The sequence below is a fragment of the Solanum pennellii genome, chromosome 1, assembly GCF_001406875.1.
Source record: "Solanum pennellii chromosome 1, SPENNV200".
Taxonomy (NCBI): domain Eukaryota; kingdom Viridiplantae; phylum Streptophyta; class Magnoliopsida; order Solanales; family Solanaceae; genus Solanum; species Solanum pennellii.
Window position 1 is genome coordinate 1236275 of NC_028637.1, and position 12445 is coordinate 1248719.

Sequence of the window (12445 nt, forward strand, 5' to 3'; positions counted from 1 at the left end):
TCACTCTTTATCCTTACCACTAATTCTACCTTCCACAATGCAAAATCATGATAAAAAACTACCGCACTAATTTCAAAAATAATTATAAGAACAAAATTTCAAAAATCATCACACTAATTTTGAACAAAAGAATTAGAACAAAACACACATTTTTTTCCAAAAAATAAAAGAAAAAATGTCATATATGGTTCTCAAAATCATATTTAATAATTTATTTTAAAATTATTATTTTTACACTTAAATGTCATATGTTAACTTTTAATTAGTCATCATGATATGTCATCCGTAAGTGTACTACACACACTTTGTAATTTCAGCTGATTAATGACAATGTGTCAAAATCACACATCAAACCCTTGCTTGAGATGTTTAAAACGAATAAAATCTACTTAAAAAATCTAAGTGAAAATTCATGTCAACTTTAAGAGAGAGACTACCGATGAGTTCCGCCAATATATAAAATTCGAACACCATGTATGAATGGTGCATTCTTAATTTTTCCATACAAGCCTCTAATGACAAAATTTAAAATTTATACAATTAATACATATATAATTTACGAGGGTCTGTCTACCAAATTTATTGCTATTTTCCACCTATTTGGTTCACATTTCAAAAAGTTGACTAATTTGGATTTGATGAACAATATTAATTGCCTAGTAAATGAACAAATTAGATCCTCTAGGTTACAGTATCATTTCATTATTATGCACGTTTTTTTTTTACTTTTTTTTTTATTCGGAAAAGGATTAAAATTATCTTTAAATTAAACGAAATAGATTATTTATACCCTCAATTACATTTTGGAATTAAAAATACCCCCAATTTTATTTTAGGTGACAACAAATATCCTCAAGAGTTAAAATTCCAATTTTTTAGTGACGTGACATGTCATATGAGACTAATCCCTCCACCTTAGCGTTGCCAACTAAGATTCACTACAAAAGAACTTTATCTTTAGTGGCGACAAAGTTGCCAAAAAATTTCAAAATATTGCTACTAAAGGTTATGAGTGATTTTTGGTGACGACTAATAGTAAAACCTATTTTTCTAAAATAAATAACTTGCAATATTAATATTAAAAACACCCAATATTATTACGAAAAATCATGAAAATTACTTCTCGATTCACATCTCCTACTATATAATGCATCATTGTACATTTTATACATATACATATAACACATCTCCTACTATATAATGCATCATTGTACATTTTATGCATATACATATAACATAAAAATAAAACATATAGTGTCTTCAAACTTTTACTTAATCGATATCATTTTTGTTTTTTTTAAAATAATGAAGAAAAAAACACAAAATTAGAATTTAATGTTAAAAACTTTTAGTGACGATTTTTTGGGCTTTTGTGGCGACTATTGTCGCTGCTAAAGGTCTAGTTCTTTTGTAATGAATCCAAGTTGACAATGCTTAGGTGGAAGGATTAGTCCCACGTGACTTGCCAAGTCAATAAAAATATGGGGTGTTTAACTCTTGAGTTTATATGTGGTCTCTTAGGATAACAGCAGGGACATTTTTGATCCCAAAATGTAACAAGGGTATAAGTGATTTATTTCACATAGTTCAGGGTTAATTTTAACCCTTTTCCGTAATTTATTTCTCATTTGGAGTTTGAAATTTGTATTGCAATTTCGATTAAATTTAAATCGCGCATTATAAGACTTATTTAGAAATGAATCTCTCAACATAATTTTTTTCATACCTAAAAAATTAAATTTGAGACCTTTAATTAAGAATAGAACAGTCTATCACCGCACCACAAACTCATATTATTTACTATTATACACTCAAAAAATAAATTTATGTTTCTAAATCACTTAGCATAATAGTTATATATGTTGCAAAAAATATGATATATGAGTAAGGCAAATTCATTGTTATTACATAGAAGGACGAGATAGTATTCAACTAGATTTCGTGAAGTGGTGTTTTCTTTTAAAAGAAGTCGGAAAAATTTACAACTCTAGAGGTGTTTGTGGTTCTGTTTGGATTGTTTATTAGTTAAAATTAAAATCAAAATAAAAATCAAATCAATCTAGTCGGTTTTTTAAATTTCTAAAATCAAATCAAACCAAATGAAAAAAAATAACCATCGGTTTGGTTATTGACGATTTGGTTCAGTATTTCTGATTTTTTCAGTTTGAAAGTAATAAATTTTTTAGGACATACGTATCTTGATAAAAAAAAATCTAGTACATGAACAACAGAAGAGCTATTGTTGGTTCAAATTAAGCAATTTAGCAATACTAGAGTTATCATTACACGAACAAAGTGATTAAGTGTGTGACTATATTATGAAAGATATGGTAGGTAATAAATTTTGATGAAATTGGACTTAGGGTTGTAATCGAGCTAAAATTTAAGTGTTAGGCTTGAGAAAATTTTTAAAGTTAAAGACTTAAGTTACTTAAAATTTAACAAAATATTTATATTTATTTATAAACAATATATAAATAATTATAAAATTTATATTTCTAATTTATCGGTTTGGTTTGGTTGTTTTTGCAGTTATTTTTTAGTAAAACCAAAACCAAACCAAATAATATCGGTTTCAAAAATTTAAAAACCAAACCTAACCAAATCAAACCAAATATCGGGTTTTTTAATTGATTTGGCTCGGATTACGATTTGGTTTGGTTGTTTAACCATAACCATGAAAGCCCTAACATTATCCTTTTATCATCCATTAAAAATTTGACACATCTATGTTATTTTAGTTGCTAAGTTATGGTATAAATGAGTCTTATTCAAACGGAAATGATAAACGAGCCAAATTTTTTATGAATGACATAGATATATCTTTTTTCAAAATTTAATGGTATGTTTAAGTATTTTCCCACTGCTTCGTAGCTTGGCTACCTGAAATTTCTTTATCATTAAAATAAACTCAAAACTAATAATTAAGGATAGATAAATTTGATGTGTCTCATCACATACAAAAACTTGTTAGTAGTTGGGAAGATATTTTTTATAAAACTAAATCATGTATAATTTGAAAAACTTTATTTTAATAGAAAATTTAGGTAAATCGCTGCATCCTTTAAATGAGTAGATGGAAATATAGGAGATTTGGGAGAATGACTCGGGTTATTTTAAACAGGGTTGAGTTATTGAGTTAAAATAAGAAATCGGATTTTTCAAAAAATAAAATTGGTCAATTTGCCTAATGGGAAATAAATTTGGTGAAATTAGTAACACGAGGAGTAAAATTAACTTTATTTTAATGGCGAAGATAAATTTAAACAATAAATCAAAGTTGAGAAATATTTTTGACCCTTTATCCTTAAATTTTTTCCTCCTATTTCAATAGCATATTTTAGTTTTTCCCCTACTAAAATTAAAGTCCCTTTATTAGTTTGTGGCTGATAATTCTGCTTGACATAAAATAATTTTCATAAGTCATCATCACATATTAGTTGTAGAACAATTTTTACAATTTGAAAGTAAGAGGAATTTTCAACAATTTTGCTTTTGAAATTTTTTTGCACAATTTTAAATTAATTAAAATCTAAGTAGTTATCAGATGTCAAATGACAAATTAAAGAATAATGACTTGACATGATATGAAATGTTGATTGAGAAAATTTGTAATTATTTAGCTCAAGCTCTGATTTGCAATTCACCTTTCAAATCTTGCCTTTCTAAACTAACCTCTATACTTCAAGTTCGATATCATGAGTTTTACTAATCCAAATTCGAGTCCAAAAGACCATATAAATTTCTTAATGACAGGAAGAGGCCGTTACAGCCCTCAAATCAGTGCCACAAATAGGAATGTATGATTAACATATATTGTTTAAAAATGACGTAAAAGTAATATATATTACAATAATTAAAAAAACATTAAAAATAATTTAAATATCTAAAAATCATATCAAAATTTTATCAGTGCCACATAAATTGACAAAATAAAGTAACATATATTATTTAAAAAATAAGTAACAAAAATACTAGAAAATCACAATAATATCTACTTTAAATATCTAAAAATCATATAAAAATTTAATTAGCTCTCTATATCACGTAAATTGACATAAAAAAACGTTTAAAAATGACGTAAAAGTAATATATATTACAATAATTAAAAACATATATTAGGACATGCACTTGTGTCAAAGAAGTTGGAAATAAAAATTCTCTATAATTTCAGAATTAATAAGCCAAAGTTTAAATAAGACATGATAAATAATTAAAGAAATGAAGTTCTAGTAATTCAAAAGGCTTCAATATTTTATTAGCATATATACATGAGAAATTACAATTTTCTTAAACAAATAACTTCATAGGGAAACCCTAACATAAACAATTATTTTATAAATAGAAAACTAGAAGCAATCATGCCCTTTAAAATCATCACATTTAAGGGTCATGCTTTTTTTTTTTCACTAAAATAAACCACATTACTCTAAATTCTTTAAAAAATAGCCACTCTAAACTTTTTCAAGAACTTGATCAATCTCTTTTTCCCCATGATTGCTATCTTCAATGTTGATTCCTTTGTACCACTTAGCAAAGAACACAAATGCAACCAAATCAACCAATGCCAAACCAAATAACAAGAAGTAAAACCTATCAATGTGGCCATTATTTAAATTTTCAGGTATCCAACCATGTCTAGTCCCTTTTGCTGTGAAATGCATAACCATGTTGACAAGCATACTACTAACATAATTTCCAAGTGACATTGATGCCATACAAAGTGAACTTCCTAGGCTTTTTATCCCATCAGGTGCTTGTCCATTGAAAAATTCAAGTTGTCCAACATACATAAATACCTCTGAGGCACCAACAAGTATGTATTGTGGAATTTGCCAAAAAATACTTAGTGAACTTGTTTCATTTCCGGGGATAACTCTTCTTAACCTAAAAATTTCTGTTACACCGGCTGCAACCATTGATAACATACCGATGATTAGTCCAACTCCCATCCTCTGGAGCTCAGACAATCCTTTTGGATTCCCACTTATCTTTCCGGCTAATGGAACCACCATGAACCTACACATATAGGGATCGTAAAATTAGTTCATGAAAAAATGACGTCTGAATAGCCCTTTAGGGTTAAATTACACAAATAGCCACTTTTCAACCATTGTCTTGGAGTTTAAAATTTCACATGTGTGACACTTCAATTTGAAACTCTATGACAATGACTATTTTTACAATTTGAGACATTATTTGGTTAAACACACTCATTTACTTATATGTCACTAAATTCAGTTTAAATCACTCATTTGACACCCTTACCTGTAGAGAAACGTGCACGTTAGCACGCTACATATGTCGAATGCTGACATGCTAGCTGCTGGTAGGTGGAAATTCCCAATTGTGGCATCCATGACTTCACCTTGCTCAACAAATAAAGAGGCCATTTGTGTAAAGATGACTGAGTACATTATGGTGCATAGCCAAATTGGAAACATTCTCAGTATGCACTTTGCTTCTTCAACTTGTGTTATTGTGCATAGCCTCCATGGATTAATCACTGGCCTTTGCCTATCTTCATCTGTCACTATTGCTGCCTTGTCTAGTTTCCTGGCCATTTTTTAAATAATGTGATTAGAAATTAAATAACAAAACTTCATATCATAGTCAAATCAAGAATTTGGAGTCAGAAAGTTCACTATATAGGTGATAAAAGATCTACTGTCGATATGTTCATTATACAGGGAAACAAAAATTTAGAGTCAGTAAGTTCAGAATAAGTGTGATCTAATTGTATGTATACATAATTGACATATCTCAAGCTAAGCCTAATTTATTAAGATCTAGAGTCAGTAAGTTCAGAATAAGTGTGATCTAATTGTATGTATACATAATTGACATATCTCAAGCTAAGCTTAATTTATTAAGTGCGTCACTTAGAAGACAGATAATATGAATCGAACAGTACTTACTCGAAATCATTACTATGGAGTATCTTCCTTGTTCCTTTAATGGATGATTCTGTCCCATTCAATTCATACAACTCTGTCTCATCAACATTAGGCACTCTCCATTTTCGGAACGCGGCAACGAATACCTGACCGACACGTGGCAACGGGTTCCCAAATGACTTAACATATCTATATCCAGGAGTACCCAATAAGAAAACAAATAGGCCCAAAAGCCCAGAAGCAGTAGAGGCCCAAAAACCAAGTGTCCATTTACCACCATCTTCATAATATACCAAAATTGTATTTGAAATTAAAGATCCAGCATTTAATGCAAAGTAAAAATAGCCAAAATAGGCAGCTTTTGAGATTTTTCCTTTAGGATTTGCTTCATCAAATTGGTCTGATCCAAATGTTGCAATTGTAGGTTGATGACCACCATAGCCTAAAGCCACTAAGTATATGGCTAAGTAAAATAATGAAGTGCCAATAGATGATGGGGCTACACAATTTTGTATACCATCTCCACATCCATTTGGTTTAATCAAGAATAGCCAAGATGTCAATGATATGATCACAAGTCCCTAGTTAAAATCACAAAAAAAAAAACAAAGTTAAACTTGTATACACTGACTACATAAAGAACTGTAACAGTACTGGTGTAATGTAATAACATGTTCTACTTGTTATGAACGATTACTTGTAGTTATACTTTAGTGACAACATCGATCCATTCGTTTAAGTGAGAGATTTGATAACATGAAAATTCTTTTATACTGTCAATGTAAGAAGCTTAAAACTCATTACAATAGTCAAAACTAGTATGGTATTGATATCCTCTACTCAAAAGAGAAAAAAAACAAAACTAAATTTCTCATTAACTAAAGGTCGAGTAGTTATTCACGTCTCGTTTTATATGACATTTTTTTGGCTAATTAAACATATAATTTAAGAAAGAAAGAATGACTTTTACCGCATAACAAAAGTACTCTTACAACTTGCAATTGTAGACATAACCAGTGGTGAAACCAGAACTTTTGCCGAGAGGATTCAAAATATGAAGAAATAAACAGATGAAAAAGTTATAACAATAGTCAATATATTAGGATACACGTATTATTCTTTTCGAAACAGACTGAAAAAACGAGTAGGATGATATAGTAATAATTACCAGGATGAGAATAAGTTGAAAAATGGCACATGTGATGAACCTTCCCCAATAAGAATCACTTATAAAAGCTCCCAAAAGTGAACACAAATAAACAGTTCCAGTCCATTTGCTAACATTATTAGCAGCAGTAGCATTATCTTGTCCCAAAACTCTTGTTAAAAATAACACCAAATTCACACCAACACCAAAAAATGATAGTGTTACAAGTCCTTGGTTTACTGCATTAAAAAAATAAAATAAAATAAATTATTAATCAAATAATATATTATTTTGAGCTTGTAATTACTTAAAATATTTTACTAATTGATTATAGATGCACGTGTGACAAACGAGATATAAATACATGCAGAATCTAGCATACCTTGTTGAGGGAAATTCAGAATCTATAATCGTCGTAAAGTGTTTAAATTATTATAAAAAAGGATAGTCCGATACATGAATCATCTTGCGTTTAGGAGGGTATGTGAAAGGGCCGCAACGCCCAAAGAAAAAGTTAAAATTTTTGTTATATTAAGTAGCTCGTAGCTAATAAAAGCTACTTAATTTAATCTGACTCGACACAAAACTTAATTTAAAAAAGAAAAAAGAGAGTCTTTTTTCTAAAATTAGTAAAAGCTATAATAAAAGCTACCATAATTAGATATTTCTATGATATATAAATAAAAATATGTTAGCTTTAGTTTTAACAAATTAATACGAAAATACTGTCACATAAACTGAAACGTAATGATTAAAATTATAAATACCTAAACAATGAAATGCTGAATACCATCCACCAGTTCTTTTGCTTCTAAAGACTTTAAGCTTGTTCACAACTCCCTGCTTGATGTCTTTGTTTACTCCATCTGAATTATTCTTTTCATTTATCTGTACAAAAATAAAAAATAAAAAAATAAAAATATGAACAAGTAATTATGTAAAAATAATCTTTTTTTAATATTATTAGTGTATTTTAATTTGTTTTAACAAGTTAATTACATAATTTGTAAGATGATTTTGACTCTATATCGTTAATAAAAAAATTATATATTGTCAGTGCACAAACAAAATGACAATTAGAATATAATAAGCTAACCTTTGGCATGACTTGAGTTGTGTCCATTGTAGCCATTTGGGACATTCTCTGCAAAATTTAAATGCAAAAGAAATTATTTTAATGATCGTGTATATAACTTAAACTTAAAAGTACTTGAATATTATGAATATATTTATGCATGCAATAATAGAAAGGTTGATGAAAATTGATTGAAGAAATAGCTCAATATATAGACAAATATAAATAAAGAGTCATTTTCAAAAAAATATGTTTCAATAGGCCCAAAAAAAAAAATTATATATATATCTAACATATTTTTTCATAAAAAAAAGTGCCACAAAATTTCTCTAGTTTCATTGGAAACCCTTAAAAGTGAATTTTGACTTGATGACATAGGTTGAAATTGATTTTTTACAAAAAAAAAATTCAATTCTATATTCGATATCTAAATTAGAGTGACTAAATAAACATTCACGTCTTATAAAAAGATTTATTTCTAGATGCAACACTTCCAGAACTCGAACACAAAATTTCGAAATTAAGTGAAGAAACTTCAACCGTCCTATCGTGTTTAATTTCTTTAAATTCATGACTCACTAATCGTATAAAAAAATCAATAGTTTCTAACAGTCCTTTCATAACAATGAAAATGAATTGTAATTGCAAGTTGAAAAAAAAAAGTAAAAGGAACAACTTTGGCAAAATTATGATGCAATATATAAATTATTAATTTACAATTAATTTCATTTCTTTACCTAAAAAAAAGGATAGTGTTCCACTTTATTTCAAAAAGATAACAAAATTCAGTAACCTAAAAGAACTAAAACTCATATTAATAAAATTTTAAATTCTGAATGAGCCTCGTAACCCTACTTAACAAGAATATTAAGGGTTAATGGACAATGTCATCTTATAATAAAATTAGTCTAAACAATATACACATAATATCTTTCGATGTGACAAATAAAAACGTAAAATACAAAGAAGTTTAAGTTATATATACAGATAAATACGATATTATATTAATATAAGAAATTCGAATTACCTTTTTCGGAACTTAGTAGCTGAGAAATTAACTGAAAACTTTGTGATAGTATATGATTCTGGTGAAGGTGAAGAACTTGTATCAATGAGAACAATAATATAATTGCTAGTAAATTTTTTTGTCATTTATGGTGAAAAAAAAATTAAGAAGAAAAAAAAAGTTGAAATTTTTACTCTTAATCTTCTCCAAATTATAAAAAACTTTTGAATAATCTTTTTTTTTCTTCTAAAATAATATCAATGGATCAAGAAATCTCTAAAACAAAAAAAATAATTATAAGACATGCAAGAACAAGAATTAGTTCTAAATTAATTTTGAAGATTATGAAGAATGGAGAGGATTAAAGAAGTGATTAGTGAATTATGATTAATTAAGTTTAGGTTTTTATAAAGATTTGAAGTTCAATTATAAAATTCTGTTGAGCAACAAACTCCTAATAAAATTCTAAGTAACTATTAACTCTAATTCTACGCAAATATAATTGGTAAATCAATTAATTAATTAATTAATTTAAATTTTTCTATTTTTTTCAATTAATAGTGATATAAGTCAAACAAATTAATAAAAAAATATTTGAGCAAGTTGAAAATATTCAAATAAAAAAAGGGTAAATTTCAACTCGAAAATCTATAAACATTTCTATTTTGTAGAATGTTTTTTCGAACGAAAATATTTGTCAGAAATTTTTGTTTTTGAATATATTCAACTCGAAAATCTATTTTTGAACGGAAATATTTGTCAGAATTTTTTTTTAATTGTGTGTGTATATATATATATATATATATATATATATAGTCAGCTTGAGATAGTGTAAATTTTTTATATTAAATTATAGTGAATATAATTTAATTAAATTCCGTGAATAATACATGTAAATTATACCTAATCCTATTTGAGCACCAAAAGATTGAAATATAATAAATAAATAAATAAAAAGGACAAAATAAATGCCTAATTTAGAGGCTAATTACTAGGGTAAACAACGGCAAAAATAAGTCAACTTTTTTTTTAAATTTTTTTTATATTCAATTAATTAATTATATTAGAAAAAAAATATTAAGTCTATATAATTTTTGAAAAAGTGATAAGGATAAGTCCATATATTATACTGTTGAAATTTTAATGACTTATCAAATCACAATTTTTTAAAAAAGAAAATAGTCATTTTCAAAATTAAAATAAAGTTTGATAAGTCATTAGAATTACTATGCACTATTTATAGGGAAAATTGTCTTCCAATTATTGACTAAAAGGGAAAAAAATAAATTCTAAAATAAATAAATAATTTTTGGTTGAATTTTAGGTGAATTTATCGTGAGAGATGTCAGAGGTTGATTTTTTATGTTTATATTTTTTCAATTGAGTTCGTCGTTTTTTATGTTTATATTTTTTCGATTGAGTTCGTCGTTCATTTGACCTGATTAGTATAATTTATATTTTTTATGTAATAAATTGCGAATTATTTTATTAGAATGAATTTATCTAATAAAAACTCTAATATCGTATCACATCAAGTGTTTATATTCAAATATATTAATTTACCAAAGGTTAATGATAGATAAAGTTGAGGTGATAATGTATATAATTTATGTTATCACTATAAAATATATATATGAATTAATGACGAATAATTCATGTCGCTAACAAAAAAAAATCGTAATTATTTATATTCATGATAGATAATTAATAAATTATCGTAAAAATTATGTTAGCTATATAGGTTAATAGATAAATTAACCATCAATTTCATAACTAATTCATATTCTTTATTTGTTAATTACTTAATTTGTTAGTAAAACTTTATTTACATACGTAAAGAAAAAAAAACTATGATTTATGTCAATTAAATATTCAAACAAATGGTAAATTGTTCATATTTAAACATTTTCAATTCAAACTTTTTTTACGCGTATTCTCAAAGCGTTTTAATTTTACACAGATAAGTTAACAACAATAAATATATTTCTCTCTAATCATACACATCAACCTCAATCGGGACAACTTCAAGCTTTTACGTTTTCCTAAGAAAATAACATATTTTAAGTGGTTAATTTATTTACGTCACGTGCACTTAAGAACATGCACATTTTTTCCCTCAAAATTTACGTGTCTAATAAAAATATTTTATCAAATATTTATATGCTCAATTGAAACAAACTATCATTCCAAATATAAGTGAAATTTACTGATAAATTCGAGGGTTGTATATGTATTAATCCAATCCTATACAATTCTTTGCTTTCTAGAAAGTCATATACCAAGTATGTTAGAATTACTTTCAAACAAAAAATAATTATATATATTTTTGTATCGTTTCAGTCATCGTAATCAATGAAAAAAAAAGAACATTCTTTTGAATATTTATTACAAATACCTATCGGGACGAAAGTTATAAATGAATCTCGTAAGTAAACGTGTCGAACTGAAATAAGATCTCAATTTTCATTCGTGAAGATATACTCATTTACAAGCTTGTAACATCTTTTCTAATAGAGTATATGTTATCTTATCAAACCAAAAATAAAATTAATAAAATTAATGGCATTCATTTATTGGATTATTATTAAAGTCAATTAATCCATCTTTGTAGAATTAGGTCATGGTCGAATATTAAATAAACTTCATTAATTTCAATTATGATTTATGACACATAATTAAGAGAGGAATAGGCAAAGAGTTAGTTTTAAGACCACTAATTATTTTTTATTATTATTTCAAATCAAACTTCTTGATATGCAATCACATTTGATAGAAAAAACGATTTAACTCTCAAAATAGAATTTCAATAAACGATATAACCATTATATATATATAAAAAAGTTATACTAGTAATTATCAATCTTGAATAAACAAAGCATATGGCATATTTAGTGTTTCTTATTGAACCAACATGTTTCCATTTCTTTTCATATTATATATGTGATTATGACATATATATACGCTGTAAAAGTTAGAGTACTTAGTTATCAGCTCAGATTAAATTTAAATATCTATTTATGAATTATGTATTTTATCAACTTGTGCTATTATAAAATTTTGTTCAAACACCAATCACATGAAAATGGAAAATAAGTGTAAATGAATGGTGCCAAGAAACTTGTCATGATCAAAGTCTTAGTGACATTATTTTATTCCTTTCATTTTCTTCTTTACACTATTTGACTCCTTATGATGATTTGCCACTAAGAAAATAGAGAAATTAAAGAAATTATGCTCAAGAATTGTTATGAAAATTATACCATCCACATAATATTATAATTGTACTATAGCTTACAAACAAAAGTAGGTACAACTATGCA

At 26.6% G+C, this 12445-nt stretch overlaps 1 protein-coding gene across 1 annotated transcript; it reads right to left on the reverse strand.

Moving 5' to 3' along the window:
• Positions 1 to 4323: 4323 nt before the first annotated feature.
• On the reverse strand, positions 4324 to 7938 carry LOC107031943 (protein NRT1/ PTR FAMILY 7.1; the record flags this gene model as incomplete). The annotated part of the gene is made up of 5 exons (XM_027914024.1): positions 4324 to 5019; positions 5269 to 5556; positions 5919 to 6478; positions 7066 to 7283; positions 7812 to 7938. Coding segments are annotated over 5 exons (1758 nt in total), but the record flags the coding sequence as incomplete, so codon positions are not given.
• Between the last annotated feature and the right edge of the window lie 4507 nt (positions 7939 to 12445).